This window comes from Ovis aries, chromosome 3 (genome assembly GCF_016772045.2).
Source record: "Ovis aries strain OAR_USU_Benz2616 breed Rambouillet chromosome 3, ARS-UI_Ramb_v3.0, whole genome shotgun sequence".
Classification (NCBI taxonomy): domain Eukaryota; kingdom Metazoa; phylum Chordata; class Mammalia; order Artiodactyla; family Bovidae; genus Ovis; species Ovis aries.
In genome coordinates this window covers 194,750,451-194,768,920 of record NC_056056.1, presented here as the reverse complement: position 1 = coordinate 194,768,920, position 18,470 = coordinate 194,750,451, and the positions used below count along the sequence as shown (strand labels likewise).

Below are 18,470 nucleotides of genomic sequence, written 5' to 3'. Positions count from 1 at the left end.
TCATGCCTTGCAATGCAGCTAAACAAAACAAACAAAAACAACCACTACAAAAAAAGATAATTTCTTAAAAAAAAAAAGAAAAAGATGCAGCAATTAAACCTTTGCCATGACCTGGCCAGCCCCACACATCCTTGCCCCACTATCTCTCTGACCATGTTCCCTGCCCCTCCTTCCTCTTTGCTAACCTACAGTCACGCTGACCTCCTAACTGATCCTCTGACAACCCCTGGATAGGTCCCTCTTTCTGGAACATGTTTTCCCCAATACTCGTCTAACTGTCTTCCTTATTTCATCAAGCCTCTGTTCAAATGTTACCCTTAATGCATTATGTCCTTCTCAATCCTCTATCCTCTGCATTATTTGTTTTCTGGGTATGAAATATATTTATTTGTGAGTATATATATATATATATATTTTAAATTAGAGGATAATTACTTTACGATATTGTGATGGTTTTTGCTATACATCGACATGAATCAGCCATAGGTATACATATGTCCCCTCCCTCTTGACCCGCCCTCCCACCTCCATCCCCATGCCACCCCTCTAGGTTATCACAGAGAACTGACTTTGGGTTCCCTGCATCATACACCGAACTCCCACTGGCTATTTGTTTTACATATAGTAATGTTTATGTTTCAGTGCTATTCTCTCATCACCCCACCTCCTCCTTCCCCCACTGTGTCCAACATGACTGTGTCTTCTTTGCTGCTATGCAAGTAGGGTGATCAGCACTATCTTTTTAGATTCCATATATATGCATTAATATGCAATATTTGTCTTTCTCTTTTTGACTTACTTCACTCTGCATAATAGTTTCTTGGTAACAGTTAAAATTCCCTGACTTTCTTTTCTTCCCCACCCCCCCCTTTCTTCTTCTTCCTCCTCCTCTTATTTCTCTAGTTTCTGTCTCCCCTGAAAGCTCCAAGAGCAGGGAATTTTCTTCCATTCACTACCGCATCCTTTACTCCCTGGAATGGGGCACACAATCAATATTATTTGTTAAATGAACAAATCATTGGGGTACTTACTCTGTACAAATACCTTGATAACCTTTAAACCACATCAAACTAGTATCCAGTTCCTTAATGGTTAAGCTGCTTTTCTAAGATTATCTGGAGACTCAGTCAGCCTTAATTTAATAAATAGTCTAAATTAAACTAACACTTTCTAACCTTTCTTATATGAGATCTTATATATTTTTATAATGATATGTGCAAATATGATGTTATATAGCTGTGGTGAAATGAAAAGAATTGAGAGGTTTGTGAAAATTGTATTTATTTTATAAAATGATAAGAAAATCAGATTATATTAGTGATCACAGTAAAATTTAATTTATTCTGGAGCACTCAAATTGATAAAAAATGTACAACCATTAGTACTTCCCAGAACACTTGTGCCTTACTTGCTGCACACAATGATAGGCTGGTTGGGAAATAGTGAGTTAAAAATCTCGTGCACTTAGGTGTCTTTTGGCTCAGGAAATTACATAAGGAGATTGTCAGCGGTGGCTCAGACAGTGAAAAATTTGCCTGCAATGCAGGAGACCTAGGTTCAATCCCTGGGTTGGGAAGACCCCTTGGAAAAGGCAATGGCTACCTACTCCAGTATTCTTGAATAGAGAATCCAATGGACAGAGGAATCTGGTGGGCTACAGTCCATGACGTTGTAAAGAGTCAAACACAACTAACACTTTGATTTTTCTTTGGTAAAATAGCTAGATCTTTTCAATAGAAATAGAAATCAAAATGCAAACCATAAGGTATGTGATTGTATAGAGCAAAACAGATGCAACCTAGTAGATAATGAATTTTCCTTCCTCGTTGGGTAGTTTCTGATAGAATAGTGTGCTAATAAAGCACAATCTACCAATAATGCTAGGCTCACTCCATATTCTCCTATTTCCTTTCACTGTGATCCTGGGGAGGTTATTTAAACTTCCTGGGTCAAAGTGGTTTCATTTGTTCAACATAGGCAGGGGTTGAGCTGTTGATCAGGAATCCATAGAAATATTGAGAAAAGGACTTGGAGGGGTAGCTGGGCTCCACATTTAATCAAAGAAAGAGTACAGTGTCTTATCTTTCACAGTAGACAAAATAAGAAATAGCAGTGCTAACAAGAAACTTAAATATTATAAAAGCCCATCAGCAAGCCTAATATTCCTTTCAGTGGACCAGAAAACCTCTGAGTGTGGCAAATAAAACTTTTGAGAGAACTGGACATTGGAAGCAAACTAGGCTAGCTGCCAAGTCACCACATATCTTATTCAATGATGTGAATATCGCTGGCTGTATGTCTCCCCAGAGTGAGGAGCAATATAAAAATGACTTAAGGATTTCATTTTATTTGCTTTACAGTAGACTGTTTAGCCATGTAGTCATGAGAAATAGTAAGCAGGAGGTTGTTGAGAAGTTTTCTCTCTCTCTCCTTCAGTTTTAGTGCAGGCTGCTTTCTCTGTATTTGGAGAAAGTAACTTCAAAAGACACCAGCCCAGTCCTCAGACGTCAGTGCTTGGAAAAGGATGCCAGTGCTCTTTAAAATTTTCACAACCGAGAGTAAACACAGTTTGGCACAAATGTCCACACTTATTATTTGAGCTTGAGGCCATTGTTTCATTTGAAATGGATCATGTTACATTTTTCAATGTATCCAAACCGTTTCTGACACACAAAAGTTTCACTGAAAATGTGGATGGTTAATGAAGTCTCTCAAAAGTGGATCTTCTTCATTGACATATTTTAAGCAACGAGTAGTGGCTCAGAGATAAAGAATCTGCTTATGACGCAAGAGGCACAAGTTTGATCCCTGGGTCAGGAAGATTGCCTGGAGGTGGTAACCCACTCCAGTATTCTTGCCTGGAAAATCCCACGGACAGAGGAGCCTGGCAGGCTATAATCCACCGGGTCACAAGCATCAGACATGACTTAGCAACTAAACTATCACCACCACTAAGCAACCAATGCCTGCAAAAAAACTCTGCTCCACATACATTAATGTTGAAAACTATGGCTGATCCTGTTGCTACTAAAACCTCATGACCAAAGAGAAGGCAAACACATGAGGAATTTTTAACTATTCTCATCAGGTCAGAATGACAAGAGAAAACAAAAATGGGAAGAGAAAATAATACCCTTCTGCAGAAAGACAAATATCATATGATATAGCTTATAGGTGGAATATGCAAAAAAATAAAAGGGAGAGGGTTACAAATGGACATGTTTACAAAACAAGTAGAGTTACAGATGTAGAAAAGCTTATGGTCACCAGAATATAAGTGATGGGGGTGGGGATAAATTGGAAGATTGGAATAGATATAGACACACTACTACATATAAAATAGGTAACTAATAGTAACCTGCTATATAGCATGGGGAACTCTACTCAATACTCTGCAATGGCCTATATGGGAAAAGAATCTAAAAAATGTGGAGATATATATATATATATACATATATATATATATATAAATATAATATTCACTTTGATGTGCTAACACAGCATTGTAAATCATCTATACTCTAATAAAAATTAGAAAATAATATCTTTCTGTCCTGAAGTTACTCCAGGACACCAGGGCTTTGCTAGCATTGCCACTGAATTTTCATGATGATTCATTTCTCATATTTCATGCTGCGGTGATGCCCTCACTGTGCAGCCTGTCTGCAGAGGAGGCCGGCCCTGTGGTCTGAGGACTCACATGGTCCTTCCTGAGTTAAAAGGAGTCCAGAGGGAAGGCTAAGAGCCGCAAGTTTGACTTGCAAAGACATTTACTTAGGACTTAACAATTCTCTCTTTCTTTGTTAGGTTCCCTTGTGAAAATTTCACCTCTTTCTTCACCCTGTTCCTCACCTCTCCATGGGACCCCTGCCAGCAGCCCAGTCAGCAAAGTTTCTGCAACGCAGTTTCCAGAGTCTTCCGATGCAACTGCCAAATCAGGCCTAAGTTCTCACCGGGCCTTAACTTACACACAGAGTGCCCCTGATCTTTCTCCTCAGATACTGAATCCACCTGTTATATGCAGCAGGTAAGGAATTTTATGATGTTCACTGGAGTCTAAGTAATAACAAAACTAACACTGGTTTTCCTCTTAGGAACTCTCACCACCAGCCCACATAGCTTTGTATAGGTTGCCTAAGTAGTTGACAAGAAAGTACGCGATAATGTGGTCTGTGTTGAATAGGCTGGAAAAGAAACTTAATTTTTCAGTGCTTCTCCATTCATAGGAATTTTAGAGACCTTAAGTTCCATACATGTCTTTGGTGCTGATATAAAATAATTAGTTGTATATTTTATCTGCTTACTGATAGAGAGTGCATAAAACATCTAATTAAAAACTCCTATCGAGTTATTCAGTATAATTTGATATTTTGTTGGGATATTTTTTACTTGTTCTCCAGGGAGAATTTTATACCGCTTTTAAAGGTACTGTTTTTTAAAATTTGCATTTCCCATTGTGATGCTTTAAAAATGTGCAGATAACGTGTTGCACATTGGGACTGTTCTCAAATGGATCTCTGAATACAATGAAGCCATTGCTTGTGCTGCTCTGTCATGTTTAAACAGGGAGACAAAGTGTTGTCTCTTACAGGGGATAAGAAAAAAGGACCTGACATGGTAAGATTAATTATTTTGCTATATTGTCACTAAAAAAAGGAATACCTCCTCTACCAATCAACATATTATTGTTCTTCAGTAATAGCTTCATCTTGAATAACTGCTTTAAAGCATTGCAATTTTTTTAAGTAGAAAAGAGTTGAGTGTTTTAAAATTAAGTATCATTATGAGAGTACCTTGAATAAAAAATTTTCCCCCCTAAGATGAACGACGATAACTGTTTGACTACATTAGTTACATGTTGGTCTTCTTATATCAAATACTGGGTCACAGACCCAGATTTGACCGGTGAATTCAAATTTAAGCCTCACAAATTTCATTTTCCGACACTTTGTTCATAAATTCTGTGTTAAATAATTATTTTTATAATATTTATTTTTGCTGCTTTTCTCTTTACAAATACTTTCAAAGGGAAGATAATTTGTGTTTGGTTAGGACTGGAGTGAAAAGTTATTCCACCATCCAAAGCTTACTCTGTTGCTCTCTGCATAACGCCATTTTCAATAAAATCATTCCCTTAGGATGTTAATCCCATCTTTTTCTGTGGTAAAACAGGCCTATCGTATTTTCCTTTTAGCAATTTACAACACGCATCACTTTATTGGAAGCTCTGAGAAGTCCTGCAAAAAGAAAACGCCTCGAGTTTTGTTTCCTCTGGCATCTCCTGACTTTATTTGACCACAGAACCCATTTCTTTAGGTTAACACCCAATAATTTCCCATGGAGCTAGTGTCTGGGGGAACACCCTGAAGAAACACTTTTTTGTGGTGTGCGTCCTGGGCCCAGATGAAACCCAAGGGAGTCACCAGACTCAATGACATCTGCTTGCAGCATTTCTAGGGAGACACTCCCACTGTGAGCTTCAGACTTGTGAGAAATCAGTTGCCTATAGGAAGCACCAAGGGGCTCAGAAAAGACGTATTATACCACTCATGTAGCTTTGCTCACCGCAGGTTTTTTTGGGTTTTTTTTTGGGGGGGGGGGTGTATTCTTAGCAGAAAGAATGTAATGGGATTTTTATAAAAGAGGTTTTGGAGAAAAACAAGGGAATTTCACTGCCTACTTGTTCAGTAATGTTTATAAATCCAGTAGTGTGTTTTATTTGCTGGGGCTTTATAAATCTATAATTCAAACCATGTTTTATTATTGCCTTCAAGGCAGCCACCCATGTAGGCACAGAGAGCTCCAAAAACACACGACTAATTATTGTGGTTTTTCCCTGCTGAACTTGAAGGGCTTGGCGTTGAATCCGAGGCTCTTGGCTGCTGTAACGTCTATGCAACAAGCTGTTTTTCTGGCAGGAGAGGTAGTCTATTTGAACTCCTAATTTAAACGTTCCTTTCAAGTATTATCTTGCAAAGAAAAATCTTCCAACTAATAAACTACTTTTACCAAGTTTCATCCCAGAACATAAACCCATCATTTACATCTATGAACTTTTTCCTTCGGTTCTGTCATTTTCATTTGAGTCCCTAAGTCAGACTGATGGGATTTCATAATTTGAAATATTTTGTATGTGATGCTTTCCACTGACATTCAAGGCTTGAAAAATAAATTTGCTTTGGGTGAAAACACTCTAACTGGGAAATGCTTATCTCTACTACACATATAAACACCATTCAAGGGGAAAAAGTGATGAGATATTTAATATATTAAATTATAAACCATGATTCTTCTCTTTTCTATTTAGAGTGAGTAATTTGTAGCTAAATAGCAAATAAACAAAAGTTCTCTGAGACCCTTTGTATGAATAATATTAGGCAGAATGAAAGAACCCAGAAACAAAATACAGAATTAAAACCTAATCAAGTCTCTAAACAAGATAAGTGAGAGAAGAAACTTGCCAGACCATTTGTGGGATTACTTTGTAATTTATTAAACAGTCAAAACTGTTGAGAAAGCAAAAGTAGCCTGCCTCCTCCAACTTCCTCTGTTAAGAATGCTGCCTACCTCTCAAGGACCTTCATTTTTCTCCATGTTGATATTCGACTCTTTGCAGCCCTCCAGGCTCCTCTGTCCATGGGATTCTCCAGGCAAGAATACTGGTATGGGTAGCCATTTCCTTCTCCAGGGCATCCTCTCAACCCAGACACTGAACCCACAATCCTGCATTGGCAAACGGATTCTTTACCACTGAGCCCCCCCAGGGAAGCCCTTTTTTTCCTTTACCCACAGTAGACTCCCTTGATCTGTTTTTCTCAGCTTGTGTCCGGTGTGGTCAGGTTTACATCCACTGTCAAAATATATGTATCCTTTATTCCTTTCCATAGGGCCTTAACAGGTGAACTGATCCATCTGAAAACAAATAATTAAATTTTATGGCAAAAAATACAAATAATCTACCAGTTTTTTATTTTCATGTTTGCAATCATTTTTTAAACAGCTTTTTGGACATAACCCATAGAAATAAATCTAATCGTGAAGCTTTTTAGCAGACACAAAGTGATTCCACTGGGAAAGATATTTTTGGCCAAATACACATGGGCACTTCCAAAATCACTGCTGTTAAGTATGTAGCTGACTATCTCAGGATTCTCTAAATAATGTGAGAGAAAGTTACCAACAGTTTCATCTCACCTCAAATATGATCTTGATTGTGGAAAGTGAAAGTGAAATCACTCAGTCGTGTCTGACTCTTTGCGACCCCTTGTCACCCCGTGTACTGTAGCCCACCCGGCTCTTCCACCCATGGGATTCTCCAGGCAAGAATCCTGGAGTGGGTTGCCATTTCCTTATCCAGGGGATCTTCCCGACCCAGGGATCCAACCCAGGTCTCCCGCATTGCATGCTTTAACCTCTGAGCCAACTGAACAGAGTGTCTGATCCTTTGTATTGATTATGCTTTCCTTCAGTTCAGTTCAGTTCAGTCGCTCAGTTGTGTCCGACTCTTTGCAACCCCATGAACCGCAGCACGCCAGGCCTCCCTGTCCATCACCAACTCCCGGAGTCCACCTAAACCCATGTCCATTGTGTCGGTGATGCCATCCAACCATGTCATCCTCTGTTGTCCCCTTCTCCTCCTGCCCTCAATCTTTCCCAGCATCAGTCTTTTCAAATGAGTCAGCTCTTTGCATCAGGTGGCCAAAGTATTGGAGTTTCAGCTTCAACATCAGTCCCTCCAATGAACACCCAGCACTGATCTTCTTTAAGATGGACTGATTGGATTTCCTTGTAGTCCAAGGGACTCTCAAGAGTCTTCTCCAACACCGCAGTTCAAAAGCATCAGTTCTTCAGCACTCAGCTTTCGTTATAGTCCAACTCTCACATCCATACATGACTACTGGAAAAACCATAGCCTTGACTAGATGGACCTTTGTTGGCCAAGTAATGTCTCTGTTTTTTAATATGCTTTCCTTACCACTGCCTAAAACAGTATCCCACACATCAACGTCCATGTATAAGACAAAATGATTTTTTTCCATCAAAGGAATAAGTAGAGTGCCAGAATATGTGATTGTTATTTATCTTAATGTATATATACATGGTGTATGCCTATAATTTTCTAAAAAGAAAGAACCTGCTTACAGCTGTTCCATTATTTCTCAGCTGTGGCAGACCATATTCCCAGAGGACTTCTGCGGATGGGCCCCTGGAAAGAAGTGGGGCAGCCATTGGGACACCAACCAGAACAGGTAATTCTTCTTTGGATTCTATTCCTCAAAATGGAAACTGCTCTACTAGATTTTTTTCTGATCAGAAAAAAGTAACATATGTTTCTGATTTTTTAGATTGCAAGTTTAAAAAGACAATGAAGGAGATAAAAATCGTCCATAGTCCTACTACCTAGAGTTAATCATGGGTTATGTTTTGATACAAAGCTATCCAAAATGTTTATTGTGTCTATACACAAATGAATATATTTTTAAATGAGACACCATTTTTTCTATAATGTATAGAATTCTATAGAAATGCTATTTTATCTTGGACATTGTAGGGTTATCTATTTTAGGGTACGCTCTGTGGATCTCCATCACAGAGCCTGAGAATTGACCCTGCTTAGATTACTGTGAGCTTGGGAGGTAAAAACCATAGTTTTTCTTGAGGCAGTATTACAGAGGCTCAGAAAAATAGGCATTGCAGCTTGATTAATATCCTGATTCTGCTTCCAACTCGTCTGTAATCTCTGTGTCTTAGTTCCTTCATCAGTAGCATAGAGATAATAAGGGTCCTACTGGAACAGGATTTTAGATAGTTAAATTACTAAAGTGCATAAAGCATTTATTATAGTATCTAGGTCACTGTAAGGAGTGTTTGCTGCCATAATTATCGTAATAATTATTATTTTATTTTTATTGGTGTAACCCTAGGGACTTGCTCGTGTTATTGCTGCAAGTTCATAAGGCAGGAAACCAGGGGGCGCTACTGGTAAAGACTCTGCCTGCCAAGGCAGGAGACCCAAGAGACCAAGGTTCTATCCCTGGGTCAGGAAGGCCCCCTGGGAGTAGCAGAATGGCAACCCACTCCAGTATCCTTGCCTGGAAAATTCCATGGACAGAGGAGCCTGGCAGGCTATAGTCCATGTGATTGCAAAGAGTCAGACACAACTGAGCACGTGTGTGTGTGCACACACACATATGAACTTTAGACTTTATGATGATAGAGTGACCCAAGAATGGTTCTTAATTATCTGCTCCAGCATTTTTTAATACTCAATAAATATTTATTATTTGCCTATGAGAATGATGTGCTATGGCAGTGGACAAAGGTCCAGGGACATAGGCAAGGTGAAATTAAAAGGAGGGTTCCCTGTGTGGCCATTATATGATACAGTATATTGAAGACTCCAAATATTCTCTTTCTCTATGTTCCTAATCTTCCTTGACTCTACTGAGGCTGATAGAATAAGGAGTGTTTCCTTATCCCCTTTGGTCTCCTGTAGAGCTATGTGGCCTTTGAGTGTGCTTCTTCATTTTTCTGCAAATTCCGGGATTGAAACTTACCAATTACATTTTTTTATAATTACTGTGTCTGATTCTAATATAGAAGCAGTTGCATGAGAAAGATAAAAGAAAGATGGGTCCTTGAAAATGTGCAACAGAATACTCCTGATCAGAATAGGCTACATAATAAAAGCCAATATGAGGACATTTGACAAACCTAGACTATTCAAGCAGCTTTGGGAAAAAAAGAACAAAATTTCCTTCAATACTTAAACCACCATAATGAAGAAAGTATGGTGCTGGCATAAAGATTATCAAATAGAATCATATGGAATTGAGTAGAAAGTCCCACATTAGACCCACACCTATTCAGTTGAACTTTCAACAAAGATCCACTTTTCCAAGCAAATGGAGCTGGGAAAAAGTGAATCTCACCCCTTACTTCACACCTAATGAAATTTTATCCTGAGATGGCACACAGACCCAATGGTAAAAGCTAAAACAGTAAAACTTCTGAAAGAGAATGCAGGAAGATGTCTTTGTGACTTAGGGAAAGGTGAAGATTTCATAGGCCATGGAAAGCAATAACCATTTTAAGAAAAGCTAAATTTCATCAGCGGTAGAATATAGAAACTCAGATTTTATGAGTTTGCTTCTGGTGGTAGGATTTACCAGCTGTGAGCTCTTGAGCAGTTTAAGCCTTTCTGTGCCTCAGTTTCCTGTCTGAAAAGTGAGCATAAGAGTGATGCAGTAATGCAATAATACCTGCCTCATAGGATTGTTGAGAGGATTCAGCATATTTGTACAAATAAAGTGCTTTCTGTGGTATCTGCCACGTAGCAAGCACCCCATAAATTTCAGTCAAGTGTTTCAGTCAGAAGAAGCTTTTTGAGGTCTTTACCCCAGAAACATGTTCTTCAGACTCTTGACATTACTTGATGTATTTTCTGATTAGCACAGTTTAGTGCTAACTGCAATGAAAGACAGTAGAGATGGGTAAGGAAGGAAGGAAACACAGATCTCTAGGGACGAAGATTGGCTACAAGGACCTGCCATGCTCTTTCGCACATGCTGTGGCTTCTATATTCTACAGGTTGCTTCATCCTTGGATATCACCTCAAATTCTCTTGCCCATGTGACATTTCTAGAGTTAGGGTTCTAATCAGCTACTTGGTAGTTTAGTGTGTTGGAGCATGCATAAAAGAAAAAGAAATATAAAGTCATAGGAGTGTATATGATATCCGTGAACTTATCTACAAAACAGAAGTAGACTCACAGACATAGAAGATAAACTTATTGTTACCAAAGAGGAAAGCATGTGAGGGAGAGATAAAATAGGATTTGGGGATTAGCATCCCTGGTGATTCAGATGGTAAAGAATCTGCCTGCAATGCAAGAGACCTGGGTTAGGTTCCTGGATCAGGACGATCCCCTGGAGAAGGAAACAGCAACTCCAGTATTCTTGCCTGGAGAATTCCATGGACAAAGGAGCCTGGCAGGCTACAATCCATGGGATCACAAAGAGGTATCAGCTACTGACCTGAGCATTATTATTGAGGGATTATTGAATGTCATATAAATCACAGATCATAATTCCATCTATTTCATTGGGTTAGAAAGGATGTGTTTGCTCAGACTCTGGGAAATAGTAAGGACAGGGAAGCCTGGGGTGCTGCTGGGTCACAAATAGTTGGACATGACTTAGCAACCGAACAACAACAAAAATGGTGGTGCTTTCGCCCACCCTATGATCCTATGTTCTTGGTGTGTAAGCTCAGGAAAGCGGTATTTTCCTAACTATGATATCTATACTATGTGTTTTAGGACTATTTGCTTGAATAGGACCCCTTTTTTCATTGCAAGTTTCATATTAAGCTATTGCCTTTTAATTGCAGATGACATCACTCAAGTTACCTCTGATTATGAAACCAATAACAACAGTGATAGCAGTGATATTGTACAGAATGAAGATGAGACTGAGGGCCCCAGAGAGGCTCTGAGAAAGACATCATCTTGCAGCACCTATGCTCCGGAGACCATGATGTTCCTGGTAGACGCCAATCACTTATCTCATTCATTGACTTGAAAAATTAGTTTCTGTGATAGGAACTGACTTAGAAATAGATCCCTGAATCATATCTTACTTGGGTTACATGTATCTTGTAGCCCTTCCTATATTTATCTGTATTATTTTTCTCTAAGTCTTATTGGTTTCAAGATTCTATTGTAGCTTCCCAGGTGGCACTAGTAGTAAAGAACCTACTTCCCAGTGCAGGAGACATTAAGAGATGTGGGTTTGACCCTTGGGTAGGAAAGATTTCCTGGAGGAGGAAGTGGCAATCCACTCCAGTATTCTTTCCTAGGGAATCCTGTGGACAGAGGAGCCTGGCAGGCTACAGCCCATAGGGTCAGTTCTATTATTTAATCATCTCCACAACTGATTATAGTATTTCTTAACCCAATCTAAAAATGTAAATATGCCTAGGAAAATTAATTGTTTCAATCAGGAAGATAATATTTTATAAATATCAATCAATCAAAATGAAATCTATTCATTATCTTAGGACTTCTGTTGGCTTTTCCTAGCACCTCCTTGATTTAGAAAGTGAGCCAATGTTTATTTTCCTTGTTATATTAAGCCAGGTTGACATTGACACTTGCTCCCTATTAAAATATTTTTTAGTGATGACTTATTCCATGTATTTAAAGAGCTCCATTTAAAGAGGAAGGAAGCATACATTTGCATCTGGTTCATTTGGGGGAGGCAATAAATAACAGAAAACAATTGACTGTAATGAGATTTTCCATTGCTGCTTTTATCATTTCTCTTTTACCTAATTTACCATTTATACTTTTATTTTTTTATTCAGTTTTTAATTGGAGGATAATTGCTTTCCAGTGTTGAATTGGTTTTTACCATGCAACAATACAAAGCATATCTATACATATGCGTGCTAAGTCGCTTTAGTCGTGTTCAAAAATTTGTGACCCCTATGAACAGTATCCTTGCCAGGCTCTATCTGTCCATGGGATTCTCCAGGTAAAAATACTGGAGTGGGTTGCCATTTCCTTCTCCAGGGAATCTTCCTGACCCAGGGATCGAAGACGTAAGATGCATCTCTTACATCTCCTGCATTGGCAGGCGTATTTTTACCAGTAGCGCTACCTGGCTCTTCCCTAACTATATACATATATAACTATATATATATATGCACACACACATATGTATATACAGACACACATGTATATATCCCCCTCCTACTATTTATAGTTTCAAATTGTCAGATAAAATAACTTAGGTGTTTCTTTATCCTCATTATTTTTTTTTCCTGGTAAATAAACTCTTAAGAATGTCTTCATTTGGTACCTATTATACATTTTTCTCTTTACATATATTTGGTGCATGTTTTTTGGAAACCATGCATCACATGAATTAAATTAAAATACTTGAAAATTGTAGTAATTGTAACTCTATAGGATTAATGCTGATTTTGAAGCAATAATATAAATTGGACCAATTAGAGTAAGGGTGATTTACTCCCTCTCCCTACTAAGGTTTTTGTTTTTTTTTTTTTTTTAAGAGTTCAATATAAGCCAGGAATCCTCATCTCAGAAGAATTTACATAAATATATAGAGATAAATTTGCATACAATTTCAGAGTGTTCTGAAGTCCTTGAATCTTTATTTAAGACTTCCACAGGAGACTAAAAAGCAGTTATATTAATTTATGAAAGAAGCATCCAATTTTTCTATAGCATAGATGAATCAGTAATAGGCAGGCACATAATGCAAAACTCATGGTCTGAATCATTAAGACCTTTTCTCATATCTTTGGGGTCAATATTTTGTTTCTTTTGACTTTTTTTTTAAGATCACTCATTCACCCCAAAGTCATTTATTTCAGGTAAACTCCATTTGATTTAGAAAAGAAGGAACTTACCAAAGAAGGGACAAATTGCTGTGTAGAAAAACAGCACATTGTTAAAATATTTTATCTTCATTATAGGAAAAACCAATTCTTGCTCCTGAACCTCTTGTCATGGACAACTTGGACTCAATTATGGAGCAACTGAATACTTGGAATTTTCCAATTTTTGATTTGGTGGAAAAAATAGGAAGAAAATGTGGCCGTATTCTTAGTCAGGTAAGAAACGCATTCATGCATATGACTTTAAATGTAGGGAAAATATTCCTTAGTTGTTTAAAGCTCTGTACATGGTTAACACCACTGGTGAGCATTAGGTGGAGAATACCCAGCATTCTGTAGAATCCTTGGTGGTGGGATAACAAAAGAAATTAGAACTTCAAGTGAGTAGAATATTGTGCCATGCAACTAAAATATTATATATATTCTAAGACAAAATGGAGGGAGCAGGGATACAAAAGTGAAGTGAAAAAATGATCTTAATTCATAGAATTCAACAAATGAAAGCTGAACCAAGCCCTCAAAAGAGGAAAGCTGCCAATTTATAAACACTAATTTATTGTCTAATTATTTCCAATGACTCTTTTTTTTAACTTTTGAGTAGTACAGTGCGTAGGCCTTATCTGGTGGCTCAGATGGTAAAGAATCCACCTGCAGTGTAGGTGACCCGGGTTCGATCCCTGGGTTAAGAAATCCCCTGAAGAAGGGAACAGCTACCCACTCTAGTATTCTTGCCTGGAGAATTCCATGAACAGAGAAGCCTGTTGGGCTACAGTCCATGAGGTCCCCAAGAGTCAGACACAACTGAGTGACTAACACTTTTACTTTCTTTCACTTTAGTCCTTATCAAAAATAAAATATTAAAAGTATGTTTCCCCCAATCTGTGAGAAGCATATTAAATACAGCTCTTTATTTAAATATGAAAAACATCTTTCAGTATCACAAGAAATATAAAACTATTGCTACATAAAATGTCTTTTTTTTTCCCCCTTAAGTACTTTTTCCTTAAGTTTGACCAGTTTCAAGATTTTCCAAATAATGTTTCATTTCCCTGAGGGAGGTAGAAAACATACAGAAATTTAGAATTTGAACATGTTTGTTCTCAATAAATAAAACAATAGGGATTTGCTTCATTATCTAGCCCCTACTAAAATGCACACTCTTAATCAGTGGGGATCATGGGCATGCCTCAGAAGGGAGGCAACCGAGGATGAGGTGGTCAGATAGCATCACTGACTCAGTGGACATGAGTTTGAGCAAACTCTGGGAGATAGTGAAGAACAGGGAAGCCTGGAATGCCCGTAGTCCATGGGGTCTCAAAGAGCTGGACATGACTGAGTGACTGAACAACAAAAACGTGTGTCCAACTCTTTGTGACCTCATGGACTATACAGTCCATGGAATTCTCCAGGCCAGAATAGTGGAGTGGGTAGCCTTTCCCTTCTCCAGCAGATCTTCCCAACCCAGGAATCAAACCAGGGTATCCTGCATTGCAGGCAGATTCTTTACCAACTGAGCTATCTTGAAATGATAGTTATCAGCTTATTTTAAAATGTTTTAGGTTAGTTCTTAGAGATTGGAGAAATATCACAGCAGAGATACTAAAGACTAAAAAATTTGTTAATATCAGACTTAGGTGAGAATTCAGAACCCATTAACCCTTGCCTGCAAAACACTAGAAGAGAAATCATTTGCTGGACTGATTTCTTCTCTGTGCAGTGGACACGGGCTTTCTTCAGAACTCTGAGCAATTTATCTGATTGTGGAATTTCAAAGTGGGGGTTCTTGACCCATGAAGGTTTAAAGGAAGGAATAGAGACAACTTTTCTTCTACTGTTCCTCAAACACTAATGCTAGGCTAGTCTTCAAGACAAAAAAAAAAAAAAAAAGTGTCCCTGCCTTCAAGGAACTTCTGCTCCAATAGAGAAATTAGATCTGTATCCAAATAATGACACTTCAACTTGCTACACACAGAGGTATATTCAAATAATGGATGGCTTGTAAAGCTCAAAATAAGTAGAGTCTCCATAACACATGGTCATAGCCTCTACTGGACTCTGTTCTGACCATGAACACATTGAGAACCAGAGTGGAAGCCCTTGAACTTTGACTTAGAGATACTATCCTTCTCTTTTTCTTAAAAAAATTTTATTAAGGTAACATTGGTTTAGGATATTATACAAGTTTCATGTGCATGCTATATTTGTTCTGTAGACCCTACTGTGAGCCACCACTGAAAATGTAGTTCCCGCCTGTCACCATACAGCCAATCCCCTTCACCTATTTTGCCCTCTCTCATCACGGCTCTGTTCTCTATGTCTACATGTGTTTCTTTTTCTGTGGTTTGTTCACTAATCTTGTTTGTTATATTCCACATATAAATGAAACCATATGGTGTTTGTCTTTCTCTGTCTGACTTATTCCATTTGGCAGAATATCCTCAAGACACATGCATGTTTTTGCAAATTAATAGTGCCATTCTCTTCCTTTCTCCTTGATGCTGAGCAGCATCTTTTTACACTGGCTGAGCTTGAAGGCAGGTTTAAAAGGGCCCCTGTTTCCTTCAGTCCACTTCTGCCTCATGCCTCAGGACTTCTCCAGGGAGGTTTTATGTCCCATCCCTGAAACTCATTGCATACCAGAACTCTGAGGGTGTGATTTTACCTGGAAAAATGCCTGAAATGGTGCCACGAGAGGAGGTGGCAGTGGGCCAGGAAATCTTTTTTTTCTCTTCTATTGAAGAGTGTGTTCCCTGGTATGGGAAGAAAAGTCTCAAATTGTTTTGTATTTGGTATATATGTCACAGATGTTCCAAAACTTTACAATTTTGTCTTCAGAGTAACTTGGATGCAGGTTGGTTTTTTTTTTTTTTTTAATCTCTAATTGACAAGAGAAGAAACTGAGACTTAAAAGAGAAATGATACGGCTCTTCTAAAGCCACATGGTAAACACTGGACCCAGGATTTGATGCTTCTATATATAGGAAGTCCAGGCATTTTACCTTTATTTCAGATTCTTTTTTTTTTTATCCCATTTTGCCCATTCTTTCTTCTGCTCTGTTTTAATAAGGATAATTTTATTGACTTATCCACCAAATAATTGCTTTTCCTTTTCTTGTACTTAAACTGCTTTTATATCTATTTCCTGTATTCTTTTATTTTTATTTATTTTTATTTTTTTTTAGTTTTTTATTTTTTCTTTTCAGCCCCCGCGAAATGCATTTATTGATTGTATTTTCAGACTCAGAATGGAGACTCTGAGCAACAGAAAGTTGTCATTATAGGAATTGGTTTTGCAGCACAAGTGACTGTACTAAATAGTGTTGCAGAAACCTAACTCCCCTTGAAATTCTGTGAGTGGTGGGGGTGGGGGTTGGGGGAGTGACAGAAGGGAGCAACTTGACAGGTTTTGCCACAAAATATTTTCTAACTTATGAATATAAATAGACAATAGAAGATTAGATATAAATAGCAATTAGATTTTTGTATCTTTTTTTCCACTTATCTTTCAAAATAAATAAATAACTACATGGTTTACAATGTCACTATTTTTCTATAAAACCAAATATTGAACTTTGAGAAAAGGCAACTTTATTTGCCTTGCTAAGTAGAACTTTATGACATTTTTTCTCTGATTTGAGTTTATAAGCATAAAAACCATGAAATTTTCAGTATGTAAAAGACATTTTTTTTTTTTGCACTTTATAAGGCTTTAGAACAGCTGAAATGAATTAACTTGAACATTCCAAGAAATCACCTTCTGGCTGAGACTACACAGAAAAAGTCTCACTTCAAAAGACTTTTAAAGAGACGTATGTGCAATGGAAATGACTTCTCAGCCTTAATGTACTGCTTGCCTTTTTGATGATTATCATGTTTATTTTAACAAATTTAAAAGGACATCATTCAGATTTGGGAAGAGTATTTACTTTTTTTGGTTACCAATATTTACCCAGTTAACAGTGACTTTTCTTTATTTATGAGTTTGGATCACTGCCTGTTGATTTCTAACAGCTTCAGTGAAAACTTTCCTATTTGAAAATCATACCCTAAAAATATCTTGTCTGAATTTTTCAATTCATCTTTCAAATATTTTAAGAGAATAATAGGAAACTTCAGTCATTTACAGTCCTAACAATATTGCTTTTCAAATAATGGTGATAGGATATGAAACAGTTACGAGCACACAGTCTGAAGCCATAATGCTGGACTTGAATTCTGGTCTGATAACGTGTCAACTGTGTAATCCTTTACAAGTCATTCAACTTTTCTGTGCCTTAGAGTCCTCTGCTTTCAAGTGTAATAAGTAACAGTGTCTATCTCATAAGATGCTACATGGATTAATTAATGTAAGTAATGAATATATGTAAATATATGTACTTGGAGGAGGCATCAAGCTTATTAAATGCCATATATATCTATACAAAATAGTGAGTACATGTATGTGTCAATAGCTGCTGCTATTATAAATAATTTTTATTGCAGTAACATGTATAGTTAAATCCACCAGGTATTTATAAACAAGGACTCAAATATAGATTAAAGCGATAATAAGGAGAAAATACCTAGAAGAACTATGAAATATAACAAAAACCACAACCTTAACTTTCTATTGTATTTTTATAGAGTTGAGGTGGAGATGTTATGTAACACAGAAAAAGGGGCAAAATTAAGTATACTTACCTGTATAGTTTTTTCAAAGTGAAAAAAGTGTGTGTATATAATATACATATTCTATTCCCAGTGGGCAGCCACAGTGCTCCTTTGAAAACATAAGTCAAATAAAGACACTTCCCCTGCTTCAACTCTTCAAAGGTTCCCTGCCTCACTCAGTATAAAAGTCCTCATCCTGGTCAATCTGGCTATGAAACAGGATTGCAACCCAGTCGATACCACTCTATAGTCACTAACTTAAATTTTACTCCTGTCCTCATTCATTCTGTTTTGACCATGTTGGTCTTCTTGCTGTTTTATGAGTATAGCAGACATACCTCAGGGCCTTTGCACCATCTTTCTCTTCTGCTTAGGAAACTTTCCTCAGATATTC

The 18,470-nt window shown here is 37.7% G+C and overlaps 1 protein-coding gene across 1 annotated transcript in view; it reads left to right on the top strand.

Annotated features, from left to right (window-relative positions):
• PDE3A (phosphodiesterase 3A) overlaps nucleotides 1–18,470 on the top strand; it is a 368,430-nt gene that overhangs the window by 325,598 nt on the left and 24,362 nt on the right. The window contains exons 6-9 of the mRNA XM_004007550.6: nucleotides 3,808–4,027; nucleotides 8,164–8,249; nucleotides 11,393–11,547; nucleotides 13,505–13,642. Coding sequence (XP_004007599.3) covers nucleotides 3,808–4,027; nucleotides 8,164–8,249; nucleotides 11,393–11,547; nucleotides 13,505–13,642 — 599 coding nt within the window. The remainder of the gene's footprint in view (nucleotides 1–3,807; nucleotides 4,028–8,163; nucleotides 8,250–11,392; nucleotides 11,548–13,504; nucleotides 13,643–18,470) is intronic.